The sequence below is a fragment of the Silene latifolia genome, chromosome X, assembly GCF_048544455.1.
Source record: "Silene latifolia isolate original U9 population chromosome X, ASM4854445v1, whole genome shotgun sequence".
NCBI classification, from domain to species: Eukaryota; Viridiplantae; Streptophyta; class Magnoliopsida; order Caryophyllales; family Caryophyllaceae; genus Silene; species Silene latifolia.
In genome coordinates, this window is record NC_133537.1 from 231,543,664 (window position 1) to 231,567,135 (window position 23,472).

General features: G+C 38.6%; 1 protein-coding gene across 1 annotated transcript; it reads right to left on the minus strand.

Moving 5' to 3' along the window:
- Positions 1-316: 316 nt before the first annotated feature.
- Positions 317-23,472, minus strand: LOC141619552 (protein FAR1-RELATED SEQUENCE 5-like). Its single transcript, XM_074436568.1, has 3 exons — positions 23,247-23,472; positions 2,648-3,934; positions 317-1,113 (listed from the first exon to the last, which is right to left on the minus strand). Exons 1-3 carry the CDS (start codon positions 23,470-23,472, stop codon positions 317-319), a joined length of 2,310 nt encoding a protein of 769 aa, XP_074292669.1.

A 23,472-nucleotide genomic window follows, 5' to 3' on the forward strand; every position in this document is an offset into this window, starting at 1 on the left:
TTTTCGTTTCATATCTGAAAATTGCATAGTTCATGTAATGAATCCATCAAAAGTCCTTGTTACTAACTGAATTGCACTCCCATTATTTGTTAGAATGAACGTGGGGTATTCTGAACCTGTAGCACAAATTTTCTGAATCTTTCATACATAAGTTGTGAACCTTTTATGTATATATCATAATGTGTAATCTTTCTTTGGAGAATGAAACTATACATGTAATATATAAGATTAAAAGCAATTTAGAGTCATAAATCATCTGTAGAACATCAATTAAAATTATCCAAGGCTTTTAGAACTCTTGTTTGGCCATTGACAATCAATCTTCATTCTGTGAATATGACTCTTGTGAATCTGATTCTTCAACCTTTTTAGAACATGTTCTTGAGTTGTGACCTTTTCTCCCACAAGTCTGGCATACTCTTTGTTTTTTCCCGCTTTTCTCCAGCACTTTAAGAATCCTTGACTGAATTCGCTTCCCACTCCCCTTATTACGTGATTTTTGTGGAACTTGGATGTTTATCTCTTTAGGAATGCTGCACCCAACATACCTCTCCATTTCCAGCATCGTGTTGAGGATTGTTGGCTCGTTGCTTCGATGTTGCTTTATCTCCATTTTGAGTTCTCTAAGTTTATCTGTTAACATTTGTATGTCTTGGTCATTTTCTTCTGCAAGGCTGACACAAGAGTACATTTCTTCCCAAAGCTCATTTATCATTCTTTTTTTGTTGTCTGATTTCCCAACATCCTCCATTTTATTGCCATGCTTATCAAAGACGGGCTTCATCAACGCATTCTTCGTCCATCTATTAACAATATATTTGTCTGGAATCCTCCTTATGTTCTTATGCTTTAAGACCCAAATGACATGCTTACATAACATATCCATTCGTTGATACAAACAACAACTACAAGTGACTTCTTCTCTACTTGCTCTACATGCAACTTCCCATGTCTTTCTTTTTCGCTTTATGTCGTTGATAATGTATACCTCTATGCCATCCATAACATGTACGTCCACCATGCCACAATTGTACACTGCTGCACATAACTCATTCTGGAAATCCTTAAAAGATGCATGCGTGTAAATTTCTGAAGCGTGTTTTTCTAACTGAACTGGAGTTTTCAGTGGAGATGTTGAGTGTTTATTTTCCGAGTTCAGTTTTGATTGTTTGTGGCATTGTGTAATACTCCGTATTTATGAGTCTTTGGGTACTCTATCGAGTAGGCCTTACTCTGTCGAGTAAGGGTAAGTTGCGTTTTAAAATAGTTTCTGACCTGTTGGGTACTCGATCGAGTAACTAGGATACTCGATCGAGTAAGGGGATACTCGATCGAGTACCTTGGGTACTCGATCGAGTAGCCGGTTTACGGGGAGTTATTCTCGGGTTTTGTTAATTATGCGATTAAGATATATAACCTTCTTCGTCATTATAGTAAACACTTTTGCAAAACCTAATTTACTGTCAAAGAGAGAAAGCAAGTACGTTCATCATCTTAATCGCATTGTTAGCAAATCCCGGAGTTTGGAAGGTCGGTTTTCATCGTTTGCTATACCGTTGAGATCCTTGCGTCAAGGGTAAGATCTATGTACCCTTTTTTTTGTCTTTCCTTTAAGTTGGTTAAACCCTAATCTAGGGATTTGGGGGTTTTTAAGTAGTTTGTGATTTGGTAGCATTTGTATGTTGTATGATAGGAGGAGGGTTCGTAGAAGAAGCTTTTGATTCAAATTTGTAGAGAGACCGTCGATAGTTGTGCTTTCCAGGTAGAATTTCCTACTCAGTATTAGTCCCATAATGGGATGATTGTTGATGTGTTGTGGTTGATTGAATAATATAGTAATTATATTGTGACGGTTGTTGATTGTGATTGTTTGTCTCTGGTTCTCGAGGCGTGTCCTCGGCTGAGTGGGGTCACTTGCGGGAGTGGCTTCACGCCCTAGTTTCGCCCTTCGTGGAACCCGCCACGGAAGGGGATGTGCACATTAATGGACAGGGTTGTCGCTCATTATGAGGAGCGGGGATTTGGTGGGTACGGCTGCGGTCCCCCACTGGCAGGGCTGGTCTAGTGGACAGTCGGTGATTGAGAATGTTGGAATTGGTGTGGTTGTGTGTGTGAAAGTCAAGCTGTCTATTTATCTTATTGTTGATATATATTGAGTTGTGTGATTAGTACTGACCCCGGTTGTTGTTTTGTAAACCTGCGGTGATCCATTCGGGGATGGTGAGCAGTAATTGAGCAGGTTTGAGTTGAATACTGGGATAGCTGGGAGGTGCCACCGTCTGACGATAGAAGTTTTCCGCTGTAGTCTTTTAGTTTTATGACATTTCAGTATTTCAGTAGACAGTTGGTTTTAAGAACTTGTACCCGTATTTTGGGATTTGGTTTCAGTTGTACTTTTCACTAAAGTTATATTATTTAAGTTGTTTCGTTATTGTCTTATGAATATCATGCCTCGGGTAACCGAGATGGTAATATCTTCATACCTGAGTGGTCCTGGTAAGGCACTTGGAGTATGGGGGTGTTACACGTTGTGCATTCATTGCACTCTCAAAAGACATCTAGAACTCAACAAAAGTCACATGAGGTGTAAGAAAACGATCGAAGAAACTATTTTCACTCTCTGGTCTTGATGTCACCCTCATAATACCCGCCATAAATATTTCTCTAAAATATACAGGAACCCAATATTCTTTAATTTCGTAGAGAGACGAGAACAAAGGGTGGACTATCAAATCATAATTAATCATGATATTAGCCCAAGCTTCTTCAAATTCACCAGGTTCACAATGATTGTTCCAAACACATGCATTTAAACGCTTCTTGAAATCCTCATCTTGCCATAAATACGCATCAACTTTTTCATGAAGTTTCTTCATAATATGCCATATGCATAACCTGTGAGATGTATATGGAAATACTTCTTCAATTGATGGTTTCATAGAAGGACATTGATCAGTTATAATTGCTTTAGGTGCACAACCCCCCATTGCATCAAGAAATGCTTTGAAAAGCCATGTGTATGCTTCAATGCTCTCGTGTGATAGTAGACCCGCTCCTACTGTTACACACCTTTTATGTTGATCAACAGCAGTAAATGGTACAAAAACCATGTCGTACTTATTTGTACGAAAGGTGGAGTCGATCGAAAGCATGTCACCAAATAAAGCATAGTTTTTCCTAGATATGGTGTCTGCCCAAAACAAATTTCGATAGACACCGTTTTTCATCAACTTCAAGTCAAAATAAAATGTGCTACACGTCTCTTTTTTTTTAGTAAAATTATCTACCAGCATTTGTGCATCAGACAAACCAATGTACTGTTTCATATCTCTCACAAAGTTCTTGAAATCAGTCTCGGTAGCACCAACATTACTATAACCTCCCGACAACTCTTTCCAACCTCTAAATGCTTTTACTGGCCTCATCATTAACTGTGCTGCTTTTACAACAAAGGTCTTCTGAATCGATGTCATTATCCTTTTTTCTGTCATAAACAACATTGATGATGGTGATGCTAGAATATGGTTGTGTCCTTCATAGAATCCAGTAACCTTATACTTTCCATCTACTGGCAGCGAAAATTGTACCATAGCTTCACATTCAATACGAGTAGTCAACCGCACACTATCTGTTTTTTTCTCTTTACTCTCCTCCCTTGTTCCAGCCTTGTTGCATAACACTCTCCTCAACGTAAATACTCCAGCATTTCCTTTTTCCCTTTTTGTTGTACCCAATCTAGTATGAAAGCCACAATGTTTTGCATATTCTTTGTAAAACTGAACTCCTTCTTCTATGGTATTGTATAAATCTCCTAGTTTAGGCTTCTTCTCATCTACGCAAGGTGGAAAGTACTCCTCAGGTTCTTCTGGTAGAATAGTGCAAATTGGTGTAGACAATAATGTCAAAATCGCTGAACTAACTTCATCATTTGATTCTATTTAATATGCACAACTGGAAAGAGAAAATTTTAGCACACCCATTGTTACAATCAATCAAACGTTTTCTGAATCTATGATATATAAGTTATGAACATTTAGTATAGACGTTTTGTTATTTACAAAATTACCAGTAATTTGCCAAAACCAAATTAGAAAAAATATCATACAACATTGAACTCTCCTGGGAACATTGTTTCACTATATGAGGTACACTACAAAGTATCTACAAGTACAAATTATCGTGGAGTATCTCACACCCAACCCAGTACAAATTTTTTGAACCTACGGTACAAATTTCCTGAACCTATAGTATATAATTTATGAACAACTTCTATTATATACATCATCTCTAATAACTGATCTTCCAACTCTGATCTTATAGAAGTTGTTCAGAAAATATCCACACAATCAATCAAATATCTCTTTCCCAAGACCCATGATACCAATTCATGAATTTAAGCTAACAATTAATGAATCCGTACAATTTTATCAATCAAATACAATTCAGACCGTAAAAAAAATCGATGAGAAAATATCTACACAATCGATCAAATCTCTCTTTCCCAGGACCCATGAACAAATTCATGAATCTAAGCTAACAATTAATGAATCTGTACAATTTCATCAATCAAATACCAATTCAATCCGTAAAAAAATCGCACAATCGAACATATTTAATATCAATGAAATTCGAGAAAAAGTAAGGTTAATTAGTTGTTTACCTGGATATAATCGAATTACTGGCTTTCAATTACTTTGATAATCTTGCATGCAATTGGTTTGATCATCATTGTTTTTCGGTTACGAACAAATTCTGGTTTGTTTTTTTGGTGAAATTGTAATTGCAGTAACAAGGTTATGAAATTTAGGGGGTTTTGACAAATAAACAGTGGTTTTTGTAAAAAGAAAGGCTAGCTTAATTAATATGCGCGTGGTGATCTTAGCCGTAGGTAGTATTCATCGAACGGTGGACAATGGTTCTCATGCTTCTCATGGGAAGAAGGTTCTCATGGGATCTTAAACCTATATATATATATATATATATATATATATATATATATATATATATATATATATATATATATATATATATATATATATATATATATATATATATATATATATATATGTATTATATTCAAGTGATGTTTATAATCTTTATATAAAAACTTATACATCTCATTTGCCAAAAAAGTATTATAAAATAAATTATAAAAATTATATTATAATAGATTCTAATTGGTAAAAGAAATGCTAGCATTAGAATATAGTATCATACTATTTGTATATATTTTTAATTATGATAAAAAATTAAAAACAAACGTACGAATATTAATAAATAGTATCCCTCCATTCAAGACCAAATACAACATTTTCATTTACACACTTGCCAAGACACAAATTACAACGTAAATATCTTTAAGTTTACATTATAAAAAATTTAAAAATTTGATATTCTCATTGTACTTTATAGGTGAATCAAATAAGATCTCACATGACCATATTTTGTCTTACATAATGCAAGGAATCGTAAAGATTATATTCGTTCATGAATAGCGTAAAAAAGGAATGTTGTATTTGGTCTTGAATCGAGGGAGTATAGTATTTGCTCATTATTATTAATCCGGGTTAGATGTCGAATTATGTGCGAAAAAGATGGTGTATTTCTAAGTATGTTATTTGTCCCACATTGAAAAATATATTGGTGGGTGAATATATTACGTATAAATAATAGAATTGTCCCACATCGAAAGTTTAGCATTGTCTTGGAGAGCACTTAAGAGTTTATATCATTATCTCCACAGTATGATATATATATATATTTTTTTATATTATGTCCAAGTGATGTTTATAATTTTTATATAAAAACTTATACATCTCATTTAGCAAAAAAGTAACATAAATTTTTTTTTTGAAAAATTATATAATTAGATACGTGGTAAATAAACGCTAGCATTAGAATATAGTATCATATTATTTGTACATATTTTAATTATGATAAGAAGTAAAAAAAATGTACTATACGAATATTAATAAATAGTATAGTATTTGTTTATTATTATTAAACTGGGTTAGATGTCGAATTAGGTGCGAAAAAGGTAATGTGGGTGTGGTAAATATACTACATATAAATAGTTGAATTGTCCCACATTAGAAGATTATCATGAGGTGAGGTATCACATGATTATAAATAGGAGTCATATTTGAAACTTAGGGGTATCAACCCAAAATCTTTTTAATCGCTTAAATATTATCTTAGAGAGTTCTTATAAGAGTTTGTATTAACGACAAACCTTAGTTACAACAATACCATACAAATATTAATCACGTAGATATTTATAAAAGCGATTATATATTACTATATTAGTGATATTATAATGCTTATTTTAAGACAATCGATAGTATAATAACTTTATTTAAGACAAAATCACAATTAAAAAATAAAATGGGTGCTAAATATACATAAATTGGTTATTAATGTGTCATATATAATGATAATCTCTGCACTAAAATAGAAAATTTATGAATTGTAATACAATCAAGTGTTGCATAAAAAGATCTTGAATCCACAAACAAATCAATAATGAGCTTTTTACTTTGATAAATAGTATAATTAAATCTTTTTAACTTTCAAATATACGTAATTATTATGCCTCATTACATTTGAGTAACTAAAACAAATCATAATTTTTAACCATTAATCAAAATCGAACCAGAAAAAGAAAATATTTTGCATTTGTTTATACATTTTATTACTCTCTCAATAACATCTTAAAAGTCGTGTTAGGAAAAAAATGTATTTAAATCATATCATTTATACATATTTTAATTATGATAAAAAATGGAAAAAAAAACGTACGAATATAAATAGATAGTATAGTATTTTCTCATTATTAAGTCGGGTTGGATATCGAAATAGGTGTAAAAAAGATGGTGTACTTTGTGCGTGTTATTTGTCCCACATTGAAAAATAATGTAGGTGTGGTAAATATACTACATATAAATAGTTGAATTGTCCCAGATCATAAAATTATCATAAGGTGGGGTGATCCAATAAATTAATTTAGGAAAGTATCATAAATAATATTTTTTGATGTACAAATAAAGTGGAGAATATTTTAATTATTATAATATTTATTTTCTATATTATATTCAACTGATGTTTCTAATTTTTATATAAAAACTTTTACATTTCATTTGGCAAAAAAATATCGTTAAGAAAATTATGAAAATAACATAATTTGATTCGTGGTAAAAATGCTATCATTAGCGTATAGATTTCATATAATTTGTACATATATAAAATTGTGTACTTCTTAGTATGTTATATGTCCCCATATTGAAAAATAATGTAGGATTATATAAAAATAATAGAATTGTCCCACTTCGAAAGATTAACATAAGATGTTGTGGTCTTATGATTATAAATAGGAGGCATCCTTGGAATTTAGGTATGTAAGGTATAAACTCAACCAACATCTTTTGCGTCTCTTAAATAAGATGTTATGACTTTTGATCATATCTAAATAAATGATTAGACATAAGATGTTAAATATTAAGACCTTATAACCATTTTTTTTGTTACTTTAATTACCCCGTTGCAACGCACGGGCATTCAAACTAGTTATCTATTATTTCGATCTGATAATTAGGATGTTCATATCAGATCAGATCTTGTTATATTATTTCTATGATCCAGGTACGGCTCGATACTACTATTATGATTTTTGATATTCATATAATATGTTAAACCTTTTATAAACTCATTCAATTTTGAGAGGCGATGAGTCAAATTCTGTATATTTACTTAATTATTAAATTAAGTCTCATAAATCATACGAACTGGGTAGACAAGAAAATATAAAAATACTACGAGCAAGTTCGTTTTTCTTTCTCCGATGTATGATGGAAATCATCCTTAAGTTTGGTAAGTGGTCTTGTACTCATCAATTTCAATTGGTTAGCATTAAACCTTGGTTAAAATTAAAACTTATACAAATTACAAATCTATCTATTAATTTTAGTTGCCAACAAATGCATGTCTGTTTAGTTCAAGTATTCTCCTTTAAGCAAAAGAAATATGTGGCTTGCAATATTCTTATACAGTATTACGCAAACAATGAATGAACAATATATTGAGTGTCTTAATTGGTTTATACTCTCGCATGTATTATTGAACATGGATTTGTGGTTTATGCTTAATAAAATTAGTAATTTATTTGTTAATGAGTATGCTTATCTTATTAAATTATCGTCTACTAAATGAATTAATAATTTTCGGACATATAGTCCATTCAGAGGGATTGTATAATTGTGTATGAAATTATTGCATCAGTTGTATAGAATGTACATATTATTATTAAACATGAAGTCATATATATAGGTCAACAAGTTTTGACAAAGGACATATCATAAAATTTTGGGCCTGAAGTTCCAAAAGGTTTATTTTCTAAAGAAAGCAGATATATTTATATTATAACTTTGGCTTGAAGTACAAAGTGTTAAAGATGTGTACTAATTTAACATCGTCTCATCAGTACAATATATTCATATTCTATAAGTGTAAGTGTGTGGACAATGGGCCCACGGGGGGCGCTTGGGAACAGAACAAGCGTTTGCATTTGTGGAGTCGCCACCAATTTATTGTGGAAAATTGGAAACCGTTCGAATACCTCATGCCATGTCAAGACACAAAGTAGTGACATGAACACTAAGAACTCGTTACCCTTAGCATTCTATGTCTAGAATGACTCTCGTGGATGCCAATGAACACGGATGTTCACAGAGATCTGGAGTAAGGGGTGAGGGTACGTATTAGGAAGCTCTTTTGATCGAACACCTAATCCCGCCCGCCTCGATAGCGGCCTCTACTAATGATTAGGGAAATTATCTATACTTGATATATTGTCGATTATATGCACGCAATGCAACATCCATCGTTTTAATCCTAGCATGTGAAGAATTAGACTAAGTCGGTTAACACGTAATTTAGCATACAATAAATGTCAAAGTCGGGATTTAAGTTCAATTACATGTGGAAGCATACAAGTGAAATATAATAAAGAAATACAATAATAATACAATAAAGAAAAATTACAATAAAGAAAATTACAATAATTACATCGGGTTTAATTGATTTATGTCGAAAATACTTTTAAAACGGATAATTTGGAAAAGAACAAAATGAATGAATTAACGAACAGAAATTAAGGCGATAATACGAATAATAGTTAATTAATTACGTAATTAAATAAACTAGGTCGAGGCAACACGGGAGTTCAGAGACAGAAGTCAGCCAGGAACATGCGCAGCAGAGTTGCGCCCTCTAGAAGAGGCGCAGCAGTCACTGCGTCTGTTCCTTGGCTCAGTTCTGGCTGTGAAGCCGGAATTGCGAATTGTTAATGCTCGTTGGTGATTTTAATGGTTGATTAGTATTATTTACTCGGATGGAAGTGATTTGCAGATTATTTACATGCGATTGATGGTCATGAAAGCGATAAACATGGATGAAACTAATTAGGACGAATTAAATATGATTTATAAGGATTAATTACAAATTAACAAACTAAACTAATTAATTAGGTTAAATATGATGAATTAATGACGGATTAATGATGAATAAACGGGTGAGAATATATCAACGATCGAATTCCAGAAACTCAATATGAATGAATCGAATTTCTACAACCCGGATTTGACTTTAATGACGAAAACCCGCAAATATTGGTTATTTGGGATTTAAGTCGGGAATTAATGAGATGAATTAATTATGAAGAATTATGAATTACAGGTTAAAATTATCATGTTTAAATTGTCGTGTTAATGAAACAATGAACATTCGAAAACAAAGTGAAAAACAAAAGGACGAACGAAAGACGAAGGAAGAAGAAAGAAAGCGAGAATCGGCGACCTCACGAAGAGGCGCAACAGTCTGCGTCTCTTCGAAGAGGCGCAGCAGTTGCTGCGTCCTTTCTCGACGGTTGTCCTCTGATAATCCGTAAAAAGAGTTTTAAGCAAAGGGTTTTAGAAATCGGTTTTAATTGTATTTTCGACATAGATCTTACAATATGATTACAAAAGATAAATAACAATAAGTAAAAGAGAGATTTACACCCTCAGACTTACATGCTTGACGAAACGAGATGAACTAAGTTTACGATTAGTGATGCTCGACTCGAATGTAACGAAAGTGCCCTCGTAAGAAGAAAAACGAATAAGATTGATTAAAGTTGATTATGGTGGAGTTGGTCAAACTGGTCAGTCATGCAAAAAGAGGCTGGTACTCAGAAAGATCTGAGCTTACGTGGTCGAAAGTTCAAGCACGTAGACGCCAAAAAGTAAGAACGTGGTCTAGAATGCAAAGAGAGAAGAGAAGGGCGGACACTCGCGTGAGAAATATGAGGAGCGAAGGCTCCTATTTATACTAATCACGTGGAGGAAGTAGGGTTTTTCGGAGAAATTTTGGAAGTGAATCTCGAAAAGATACGAAAAATACACAGAAAAGGACTTGGGAAGAGGCGCAGCAGTCACTGCGTCTCTTGGAAGAGGCGCAGCACCTGCTGCGTCTATTCCCAAGTGGTTTCCTCCTGCGGAAGAAAGATTTCCGTGTTTAGTTTATGGAATAACGGAATAATTTGGTTTTCCTTAATATTTTGTGTGAATATTTCGGGAAATTGTTTACCAAAGATTAAAAGATTTATAAAATATGGAATAGAAATATCCGGAACATTCCAGAACATTCCGACTCGGCATTTTAATGGTTGTCAGAAAATGAAGACAGTTTTAGGCCCGGACTCCAAATGTACTCTAATTACTGTCAAAACGACCATATCGGCGCGTAGATGAAAATTAAGAGGTAGACATAAATGTTTGAGCGATCACTTGACGATAAACTTACGAACTGTCACAAATTGTTCCGCATACCAAACATGCGGCCCAATCATCACCGGGTGGTTTGCGGGAGGTGCAGAAATGTGGTATCTACAGAGCCCCCACTTTGACTGAGGCTTGGACAAGGCGAAAGTCAAAGTATAGCCATCAGGTCAATCGAAGATTACAACCTGACGACTATGGCGACGCGAGGCGGCTCAAGGGTTCTAAACCAAGGACCTGTCGTCGGGAACATTTTAGAGTTTGTCGACTATCGGGGAGGGTCGTTTAAAGTTCATTAGACTACGAAAGGAGGCTCGCCAGCCATAAGAAGAGACCATACCTGAGATACCCCTGGGTGAAACGGGACTGAAGTCGCTTCGGCAAAACTCTTTGGTCTGAAGATTACTTGGTGTCTGAAGGCATTAGGGGGTTACAGGGATTCTGAAGAAACTTCTTAACACTTCTGAAGGCTAACTCTGAAGGCTATCTCTCACTAAAAGGAAAGGTTGAAGGAAGGATTATCCCAAAGGACTGAAAGAGGTTGTCTGAAGGATTATCCTGAAAAGGGTTTATCCTGAAAAGGGTTACCTAAGAGATATGAAGGTTCGCCTGGGGAATAAAACGATGATTTTGGGGAAGACAGCAGGACACAGTCTGGAACTGCTGGGAGAAATCTGTTTGTGTTCAGCTTCAAACAAACTTCGGAAGAATTTGGGGTCGATGTTGATCTCCATGTCTCGAGAGGAAGTGACTGTCGGTCATGAATTCTCGCTGGGGAACTTAATCGGGAACTGATCTCCATGTCTCGAGAGGGAAAGTCAATCCGTGTACTCTCGCTGGGAGAACTTAATAAAGGCGTGTCGAAACACCTGTCAAAGAAGGAATGCTCGTTGTGACAAGCTATGTCTTGGGTAAGAAAATTAGGCGATAATTTGTTGTTGGCTTAGAGGATGTGGATCCGGGTGAAGAACATACGTCAAACGGACCTAATATGTGATGTAGCATCAAGGAAGAGGCGCACCAAGGATGGGCCCACAAAAATAACGAACTCATAACGAATTTTTGAAAACTCGTATGAAGGGAAGCTGAGGAAAAGGCGCAGCAAGAGCTGCGTCCCTTGGAAGAGGCGCAGCACCTGCTGTGTCTATTCCTGGGCGTGTCTTTCTTGCGTAAAAACCCGATGAAACAGGGGTTTAATTTCATTTATTCGAAACACAAAATCTCAATTACTCTCTCGAATTCCAACCATTTCCGTCGAAATTTGATCCAAAATCTTGCATTTGCCACGACTAATCGAGGTATATGTATCAATCTTGCATTTTTCTTCCGTATTTGCTCAAATGGGATCGACAAAATTAGGGTTTTCGACCTTAATTAGTCGAAAATTTGGGGCTTTTCCCCCAAATGATTTCGCCTTGTCAAATTGACTTTGTAAATGGCTAATTGGTAATATAAGGATTATAACCATGTATTTGTTTCGAATTTTCGTTGGGTTTTGAGCATTTGAGTGAAACTGAGACGGTTTCACAGCTAAACCGTAAATCGCTTCGAAAATGGCCTTAGGATTGCCCATTTGTGACGAAACGTATTATCTTGGGATCCTTGTGTGATGGGTAAACTTCCTACCATCTCGGAATTTTGGTTTGTGACGGCTTTTTTAGGACACTTTTTAGGGCATAATCGTCGTTATAACGAAATGCTGCTGAAATTCCAACTCGAACCCATGACTAGGCTTCAACTAAGGCTTGACTCGACCCAAATTATCACATGAGCGGACGGGTTTGTGGGAAAATTGCCAAAGATGGCAAGAAAAGAGCGATTTCGGAACTCCGAAAACTCGAAAATCCCTTAATCAAGGCTTGTCGTCACTTGACGCGGCCTAAATTTACCTTAATTTTGCAGGTGACGAGGCTTCCACGTCTGGGAGGGCTCCCATGGACATAGACACTACTGTTGACCTTTCTCAGGTGCTTGAGGAGGCGTTGGAGGAGGCTTTCACCGCTGCGGTGATGGCTGCTAAGGACGAGGTCCAGGAGGAGGAGGCTGTTGAGGAGGAGGAGGCCCCGAGACGGGCCAACGTTGGACGAGGTGGTCGCCAGCTGAGGGGAGCACCTGCGTGGGCTGAGACCTGGGACAATAGGCACTTACTCTGGGCTGTGGAGGGTCACCTGTCCTACAGGACGGTGAAGAGCTTGGTAAATAGGATTCATAACTCTTCATTCATCTTCATTTCATTTCTGTTTATCATTCCTTTTCTCCTTCATTTGAGCTAAAGATAGCTTTTGCTTCAAATAAACATAGGAGGCCGGGAACATCAGGTCGTTCTCGGGCTACACGACGGCGATGGGGTGCTACGAGAGGCTGTCGGCTTAGGAGCGGGCCGTGATTGAGCAGGGAGCGTTAGGCGCCTTAGTGCAGGCCTGGAGGTATATTGCAAGGAGGAAGCTTCGGGCTAACCTCAGTCTCGTCCGAGCGTTCTTGGACCGGTTTTGGGACACGACCTCCACCTTTCACATGCCTTTTGGTGAGGTGGGGGTCACGTTGGAGGACTACGGCATGATTTCAGTCCGTGTGGGGGGTGAGTGGTGGAGTGGCCAGAGACGGCCATGAGGGTTTACTCGGCGGAGGCCAGGAGGCTTATCGGCTGGAATTTGGCGCCGAAGGCGGCTGCGGTACCTGGCTTGGTGCCTAGTTCTTACGTGCGGGACTACTTCGCGGGGAAGACCCCGGCGTTGGTGGTGATCGAGGGGAGAGATACGGCTCCTCCTCCCTGCACTGTAGAGCAGAGAGTCTGCTTGTGGCTCTGGTGGTTTTTGTCTTCGATTTACCTCGGAGACAAGGGCGAGAGGCTTTCGACGAAGCTCCTTCCCTTCCTTTCCGATCCGAGCTCCTAGGCCGCTGGGACCGGGGTCGATCTTCAGTTTTGGTCCTCATCCGCTTCATGAGGGCCAGGGTTCGTCCGGAGTTGATGGAGAAGGGGACTTCTCCCGCTCGTCATTTGTCGACCGGGATCGCCGTTGGAGGTATGAACCTTCACTTCTTCTCATGAAAGATCATTTCTTTTTCTTATCAAATCACGAAAGATCGTTGTTGATTATCTTGATTTACAGGCGTGGGTGTACTCCTACTTTCCGAGCCTCGCGCCCAAGAGGACGGAGTCGGTGGAGAAGGACTATCCCGTCGTGAGGGATTGGGTGATGTGCCGCACGAGGAGTCGGCGTTCCTTCCACGACGTCTGTCGGCGGGAGGTGAATGCTCTTCAGCTGGACGGCGTGAGTATTTCACCTTACATTTGTCTGTCTTACTTTCTGTTTGTTTTAGAACTGATCATAAGAATGACCCTTCGTTTGCTTTTCTAGTGGGTGCCTAGGCCTTGGGAGGAGTACGCTGGCGCTCCTCTTTTCGTGGCTGAGGTCCTTTGATCTAGGAGCTCGAGCTGGCTGCTGCTGAGGACGTCGATGGGTCTTGTGTGGTACTTGGGTGAGCACTTGGCTCGTCAGTGCTCTCGGGATGTCTTGACGGTTCCCATCGATCCTCCTCGGACGATGTTTAGGGAACCTTCTGAGGCTGAGAGGGAGACTGACCTGGCTGGCGTCGGTGGTGACGCCCTCCTCCTTCCTGGTGAGGACTACTCGGCGTTCCTCTACGGGAGGTTGGCGTACTGGCCGGTTGTGGTAAGTGCTTTGCCCTCTTTCATTTTTATTGTTTGAGCATATGATGAAGGATCATCGGTTAACGGAAATCATCTGGTCTTGCAGGAGGTCGAGGCGGCGGGCATCGAGCCCCCAGAGTACCCCGAAACCCTTGAGTACACCGACACGACGGGGATGACGACGATCTCCGAGCTACATTACTTTGACGTGGCGGTGAGAGATGTTGGCTTGGACGATTGGCAGCATCTGATTCGGAGGGTTAGTCTTCTAGCCTGTATAGTTTTCGTGTAAGAACACATTTCCTCACATTTGCTCAATTGCTAAACATTTTCCTTTTGAAATGCAGGTCGCGCCATCCCGGTTCGTGGCTTTGTGGAGGGTAGCCAACCGGCTGCGGGCTACCGCTGTCGAGGCACTCGCTGGTGGCCGATGACGTCAGGTATGAACCTTTCGTTTACTTTATTTTTGAGTTTTCTAATTTTCCTTTATGCTTGAAATGATTGACATGAGTCAGCTTTGTTGTTTGCAGAGGGAGCGCGAGCTGGAGCGAGAGCTTACCCAGTCCCGAGAGGAGACGGCTCGCTTGCTGAGGGAGCTCGAGGTTCGTGACGCCGAGGTTGCTGCTCTCGAGGCGAGAGTTGCTGAGCTAGACGGCGACGAGCAGTAGCTTCCGCTTTGCCTCTTGTTTTTGGCTGTATTTTTGTACATTTATACATTTTCGGACATTCGGATTTTGTTTTGGGGCTCGAGCCCCCAGTTTGGTGTACATATCCCTTTTTTAGTTGTAAATATGATGGCCTGATTGTCTTTGCTGCTGGGTTGCTTTGTTTGTACCTGCAAGTTAGCTTTGAACAGGTTTGGTAGATGACGGTTTACGCCGTCATACTGCCGAAATTTACACAGAAATCACACATAACATATATTTGTACATATGGCCTAAATTAGCGCAAAACAATGACTCGAAAATGCAAAAAAAGTATGACCATAAATGAAAATGCAAAAATTTGGTCGGAAATGGCAAAATGCAAAAATTTGGTCGGAAATGACCGGACGGTAGGGAGGGTTACCCCCTAAAAAAAAAGAAAAAATAAAAACATATAAGTTTGAAGTGGAGAGTGAAATGATTCTCCCCAAAAGAAAAAAAAAGCAAAAGAGAAATGTAAAGTTCGAAAAAATGATATAATTAAATATCAAAATGTAAAAAAGAATAAATTAAATTAAATTGGTGAAATGATTCCCGAAAAAAGAAAATTAAAAAGAAATGTATAAGTGTGCTAAAACGACAAAAATGTCGATATCGTTTCGAGATGCGTGCCCGCGGATTACGAAATATGGTAACCTGACGCATTTACCAAAATAATAACCCGTATGAATAGGAAATTATTCGTCGAGGAATTTAGAAAAGATCCGACGCGGAAAATCGCAGAAAAAGAGCTGAGGAAGAGGCGCCGCAAGAGCTGCGTCCCTTTGAAGAGGCGCAGCACCTGCTGCGCCTGTTCCCCAGTGCGTCCGTTCTGACGGATTTTAGGAAACAGCTTTTAGTATAAATAGAGACGTCGAATGAGGTTTTATTCACATAATTCTTCCGTCTTTCTTCGTCTTATTACACAAAAACTCCCAAAATAAGCCTACATCATGAATACTCTTGAAATTCGTCTAAAAGAGTGGACAATTGAGTTCTCTAGTGTAGAGAAGTATGACATGGGTGCTTATAATTTTGGAGCACTTTTGAGCTTGAAATTGATCAAGGTAGTCAAACCGTTTCTCGATGCTTGTCTTGACTATTGGGACCCCGATCATCACGTATTTGCCTTTCCTGGAGGAGACATTTGCCCATTTCCTGAGGAGATTGCTGCGATTGGTGGTTGGGATCCGGAACATTTGCCTGCTATTCCCTCCACTTCTCAAGGGTATAAGAATAAGTTTAGAGACTTGCTTGGATTGGCCAGAGTTGATGTTGACTGTCTTGTGACTTCTAAAGGAGTGCGAATGTTGTATTTCATCGATCGCTTCATCAATAAGGCTGATCCTACTGTTTCTTATGTTGCAAGGCCAAGGGCATTCGGGTTTTTCCTACTGCATGTATATGTCCTTCAAGGGCATGTTGATGAGGACATGAGGGGCGACCCTCATCTTTTGAGCCTGATTGAGCAAATGGAGTTGCGCAGGAGCCCAGCTTGTCTGTGTTTAGGAGAGATCCTATTGGGCTTGGATAACAGGAAAGCCAACTGCGACCTACCGTATTTGGGAAGTCCCATTATTTTGCGGGTAAAAGAGTACTTTTCTTTTTTTTTCGTTTTTTCTTTTTTTCTTTTTTCGTTTCTTTTTTTCGTTGTTTTTTTTGTTTTTTTTTTATTTATTTTTTTGCTAACACCCGCTTTTGGTAGGTCTGGCTTATGGAGCATCTTCGATAGATCGAGCCCCCAGTTAATGTTCCTTCTTACAATGCTCGTTCGATTGCAATGAGGACCAGGCTTTACATGCTGGACTTCACTCGAGTGTGCAACTACTGGGAAAACAAGTTGAAAAGCGAAGATGGCCCCTTAATTAGATGGATCATACCATGGTGGCACCTCAAATCTGTTACTGGAGTATCTTCCCTGGATCCTATCCGAGTTGTTCGCATTCCCGGCTTGGAGTTTATGATATGCATCTTCCCGAAGAGGTTGATGAGGCAGATTAGATTGAAGCAGATGATCCCGAAGCTTGACACTGTCCCGCAGACTGCCGTGGCGCTTACTACGGAGAGTCGAAGAGAGTGGGCCATCAAATGGGCTCAGAGGAACATTTGGTTCTTGAATTCTTCTGTCAGTGCTTTATGGGTGTCAGATTCCTATATACGGTAGAGGAAGGCTGCTACTCTGGAGGAGCGCGAGAGACTGAGGAAGCGTGAACCAGTTGACTACAAGGTTCGCGAGGTGGAAAAGGAGAAGGAGAAGCACCTGACCGAGGGAGAGGAAGAAGCCGGGTTTCGAGTTGTTCATCCTTCGAAAAAACCGAAGACTTCTCCTGCCGTCGAGATGGTTGTTGGCAAGAATGGCAAAGCGAGACCACGAGAGAGACCATTGGTGATTAGGTCGGAAGTGGCGCATGAGCGTCCGGCTCGAGGTCGCGACAAGAAGTATGATAAAAATGACAAAGGCAAAGGGAAAATGGAAGAGTAGCCTATGTCTCTTATTATTATTTATTATTATTATTATTATTATTGTAATAAGAAGGTGGGGTTTTTAGAATCCTAGCCTATTTATTTTTATTATGATTTTATTATGTAACGTATTATTATTATGAAAAGAGGTTAATTGGTTATGAAACCGTTGTGGTTTTCTTTTCATTATTCTTCTTGAATTTCAAATGCATTTGCAGATGTCCTTCTATTTACATTTAAAGCGATTAAGTGGGTTGTATCCCGTGAAGGATTACCTACGTATTCATTAAAAAATGAAATCAAACCCTTGCGCGTAGTTCGAGTAAATGTAAAAGAATAATTGTTCTAAGCAAGAGCTTCTGAAAATGCAATTTAGTTTATTTGATGATATGAGAATGACAAATTGTCAAAATGCAAGAGCAAGATGACATTAGCTTGATTCAGCTTGGCCAGGGGCCGTTTATTTCGTGCCGCAAGAGCGACACGTGAGGTTACGCGAGGCGCGTTTTTTGCTCCTATTCTAGGCGTAATAACGTTTTAATTGGTCAAGGTTTGTTGGGTTGGTAAATTCGTTCCCGTCTAGGTCTGTGATCCTAACCGCACCCCCTGGAAGTATGGAATTGACTAGGAATGGCCCGGCCCAATTGGGTTTGAATTTTCCTCATGGATCGACAGGTAAAAGAGCCCTAATGGATTTGAGGACCAAATCTCCTTCTTTGATGTTTCTTGGCTTAACCCTTTTGTTTAAGGCTCGTTTGATATGCGCCTGATATGTCTGCACATTATGTAATGCACGTAACCTTCGTTCATCCATGAGGATGAGCTCTTCATATCTATCCCTCTTCCAATCGGCTTCGGGTATTTGACTTTCGAATAAAATACGCAAGGATGGTATTTCTAGCTCGACTGGTTGTACGGCTTCCATGCCGTAGGTCAAATAGAAAGGAGTAGCCCCAGTGGGCGTCCTAACGGATGTACGGTATCCCCATAAAGCAAAGGGTATCTTGGTCGGCCAATCTCTATAATTGTCAATCATTTTCTTGAGAATTGTGACAACGTTTTTGTTTGTTGCCTCTACCGCGCCATTGGTTTGTGGTCTATATGGCGAGGAGTGGTGATGCTTGATTTTGTACTTGGCTAGCAATTGTTCAGTCTTAGCTTGGAAATGTGATCCATTGTCACTGATGATCTCATGTGGGCAACCATATCGACAGATGATATTGGTTTGTATGAACTTTGCCACATTCTTGGCTGTAAGACTGGTGTAGGAAGCCGCTTTTACCCACTTGGTGAAATAATCGATTGCTACTAGGATGAAACAGTGACCTCCTGTTCCGGCTGGAGTGATCTTGCCGATGATGTCAACTCCCCAAGCAGAAAATGGTCAGGGAGACGTCATGGTGTAAAGCAACGAGGGAGGAACATGTTGCACATTCCCGAAAATTTGGCAATTATGGCAATGTCTCACATATTTGATGCAATCAGATTCCATCGTGGTCCAATAGTATCCTAAACATGTGATTTTCTTTGCCATGATGGGTCCACTCATGTGAGGGCCACATTCTCCGTTATGGACTTCTTCCATCACTTTTCGTGCCTGTGAATGATCAAGACAACGTAGGATTACACCAAGAGGTGTTCTTTTGTATAGCTCTCCTTGTATGAGGACGTATTGGGAAGCTAGTAAGCGGGTAGCGCGTTGTCCCCTTTTGTCCATTTCTGGTGGATAGGTGCCGTTGAGTTTGAAGTTTAGGATTGCTTGGAACCAGGGTTCCTCCGCAATTTCCTCTTCATCGGTGATTTGGTGCACATAAGCTGGCTCTGATCGTCGTTCGATGCATAAAGGCATTTCTACCATACTATCCGGCATGTTAATCAAAGATACGAGTTTTGCAAGAGGATCCGCAAATTGATTTTCTTCTCGAGGTAGATGTAAGTAGGTTACTTGATCGAAGAATTGGGCTACTTGGTCTATTTTGGCTTGATAAGGCGCCAAGCTTTCGCTTCGGATTTTCCAAGATCTCGTAACTTGATTGATGATCAAAGAGGAATCCCCATGTACTCGAAGATTCTTGATGCCTAAACTTACTGCCGCTTGCAATCCAATGAGACAGACTTCGTATTCTGCAGCGTTATTTGTCACCTCGAAGTCGAGTTTGACAGAGATTGGTGTATGCTCGCCTTCAAGAGAAATGAGCAACACCCCTATTCCAAATCCTCTCAAGTTCGATGCACTATCAAAATAGAGGTCCCAGGAGTCTACATCTGTTTGGAGTATATCCTCATCCGAGAATGACCAAGTGTCTATCGTCTATGCATCATTGATGGGATTTTCTGCGAAGAATTCGGCAACGGCGTGCCCCTTTATGACTTTCAAAGGTACATATTTAAGATCGAACTCAGAGAGCATCAATGTCCATCTCGCTAGACGTCCATTGAGAACGGGTTTCTCGAAGAGGTATTTGACAGTATCCATTTTGGAGAATATTTTGACGGAGTAGCTAAGCATGTAGTGGCGTAGCTTCTTCGTTGCCCACACAAGAGCGAGGCATGTCTTCTCGAGTGGTGTGTATTTGCACTCGTACTCCAAGAACTTCTTACTAAGGTAGTAGATGGCTCTTTCTTCTTTTCCTATAGCTTGAGCTAGCATGGCGCCCATGGCCGTTTCAGTTACTATGAGATATAAACCAAGAGGTTGATCCTGTAACACCCCCATTTATTCAGGAGCCTTTAGCTAGACATTCCCAAATAAATAGGACTGTTACCATCTCGGTTTCTCGAGGTAGTAGATAACAAAGTCCAACTCACCCAAGTAATTTAAATAAAAAATTTAATGATTACATATTTATTACAAATTAACCAACTAAATCTTAATATAAAATAAATACAACTCGCAGCGGAAAATAAATAAAGTGATAAAATCTTCTACGTGGTCTAGACTTCTAGGTAGATTGGCCAAGTCCTCACGCATCCCATAGCTCCCAAGTCAGCTAATCTTTAGTACCTGTCAAATCTGCTCCCCATTATGGTTCACCGCAGGTGTTCACGAATACACAGTCAACCGCGAGGTTGAGTAGGAATAAACTAAACAACAATAATAATAATCCAACCAAAATAAACATCCTTCAAATTCTCATCACTTCATCAGTACAATTCACTTACGTCACTGGCAGTAGCACAACTCCCTTAACACCGTACTATGCTCAACTCAACAACTGGCAGTAGTACTTTCGTACCATGCTCAACTGGCAATAGTACCCCCCCGTACTATGCACAACTGGCAGTAGTAATCACTTACTATGCACAACTATCTGGCAGTAGCAATCACTTGCAATGCGCAACTGGCAGTAACAATCACTTGTTATGCACAACTGGCAGTAACACGCTCCGTGTTATGCTCAACTGAATAATTAACTCTCCATACCAAATATAACCAAACAACAAAAACTCAATAAAAATCCCGTCTTCATCTCAACCAACATCTTAACATACATCATTACTCTACTTCCAATAATGAATCACAATATTAACCTTAACCTCATAATCGTCACATTTAAACATTCATTCACTTAACAATAAAACCGAGTTGAGTAGGAAATTCCTACCTGAGACGGTTGCAAATCCAGCAAGCAAAGTACAAGTAACAAAGGTCCTTAACCGAATCTGAACCTACATTTAATATATATACCATATACAATTAAAACGATTCTATTTTACAACTAATAATAATATTAACAATATTCATATTCTAAAGATCGTCCCACCCAGAGTTAAATTTTACTAACTAATGATCCTTTTTAATGACTCAACTAAAATACAATGCACACCAACTAACTTATAGTCATGGAAAACTACCAAATTATCATTTATTTATCCAAATCCCTTATTTTACATGTAAGCCTTTATTCAACTACATACATTAAACCATAGAAACCCACTTACGTAATCATAGCCCTTGATATTATCACTACAATATCACCACTAAAATTCCATATAAACCATGCAACACACTCTGATCTCACGTACACCCGCCTCTTATTCTAACACACTACCGACTTCGACGCACAAATTCACATGCCACGGCTGGTAAACCACCAGCGTAACCATACTACCCGACATATCCCCAACTCAAACGTCACCAATGCGCAGCAATATAACACCCACGACCAGGTAATTCGCTGCACACGCCACTACACATGTAATACGACTTAAAACAGAGTGTCGCTGCGACGGCAACGAGCTAACCTGAAATCACTACCGTTAAGTAACCCGTCAACATACTAACTTGTTACATCAATTCGGTAGACAAATTAGACTCATGCTAAACGCACGGTGTTGGCGAACATTCGCCAAAACCGCTCCACAACAGAGTGTTCTAGACAGCTACGACCAACCCTAATCTTAACTTCCGACCACTCTATGAAACACCTCAAAGATGCCCTGCACCACTACCCTACGACAGAACATTAACCGACCATCAAGTCTGCCCAAAACTGACACGAAACAAATAAAAGAAACAAGCTTTGTATTCCCTTGAAACACACAACTTAACTCCCGCAACTACAGCACAAACCACAATTTCAACTACCAATTTGTAATCTAATATAGGGTTCTAGACATGAATTATACTAAGATTTATATTACGTTAATGAAATCCGGGATTATAATATGTTACCTTAATGTGTATGAGCAAGACACGGAGTGTTGTGTAGCTTATCGAACGAAAGATCAGACCGAACGGTGACGGCGTGCTCAATAACTCTCTTCCCTAGTTTTGTGTTTTTTTTGTATTATGACGGAAGTAGTAGTTTAGGACTTAGGTTGAGATTATGGGTTATTATTATAATATAGAGATTTCCTTATTTAAATATGAGCTATTTGTTAAGGGGACTAGGTTTACGTACCATAGTATTCCACTTGGGTTAATATCCTATATATCACTATTATTATTATTATTATTATTATTATTATTATTATTATTATTATTATTATTATTATTATTATTATTATTATTATTATTATTATTATTATTATTATTATTATTATTATTATTAAATCCCGTTTTAAATCTCGACTACTATTCATACTAGGCCTAATATAATCAGCCCATTTATTCACAACACACGGCCCAAGGTTTATTACTAGCTAAACCCAATTCTCGACTTGCTTATTTATTTATTATTTAATTAACGTCTTTCTCGCAACTATTATTAGAAATCTCATTAATTAATTATTTAAATTACATAAATTATTCTCATTAATTATTATTAAATTACGGGGTATTACAGTCTTCCCCCCTTAAAATGAACTTCTTCCCGAAGTTCGCCTATAACTATTACAACAACATTTATAAACATCCGCACAACTGAGCCTCATTCCACTTATAATCATTGCAACATAATTAACTTACTTAATCATTATCAAACCATATCATACTTATCAAAATGTATCACAAAACTAATTCAAAACATGAAAATGCATCACAAAATAAACTTAAAACATGAGGTGTCACATTCTACCCCCTAAAAATAAACTTCGTCCCGAAGTTTCGGAACTACTATTACTTTATTAAACTACTGACAACTTAAATACTTTTATAAATTATAAGACTCTAATCCTCTCAATAAAACTAGTTACCCTTCTCTCCATTCCCTTGCACTGTACTAGCTGTACCAAAAGTCTTTCCACCATTACTCTGATTGCCCCCATTGCCTTGCCTATTGTTGTAGCTCCTCTGGGTACTCCATTGCCCTGCATTCCTATTTCCCCCAATACTTGGTTCGGGAGTTCGATAACCCTCTTGGTTCCTATTTTCAATACTTCCCCTAGGTGCACTCCTGCATTCAAAAGCTCTATGCCCCAT

Bases quoted from the DNA above. Each gene is read 5' to 3' on its own strand.
- LOC141619552 (XM_074436568.1), bottom strand. From the start codon at position 23,472: ATGGGGCATAGAGCTTTTGAATGCAGGAGTGCACCTAGGGGAAGTATT. The intron at 3,935-23,246 runs GTAACTAGTTTT...CATATTAAATAG, and splicing joins GCAAGGGAATGGAGAGAAGG to AATCAAATGATGAAGTTAGT. The intron at 1,114-2,647 runs GTATTATGAGGG...TGAAAACTCCAG, and splicing joins TAGAGAAATATTTATGGCGG to TTCAGTTAGAAAAACACGCT.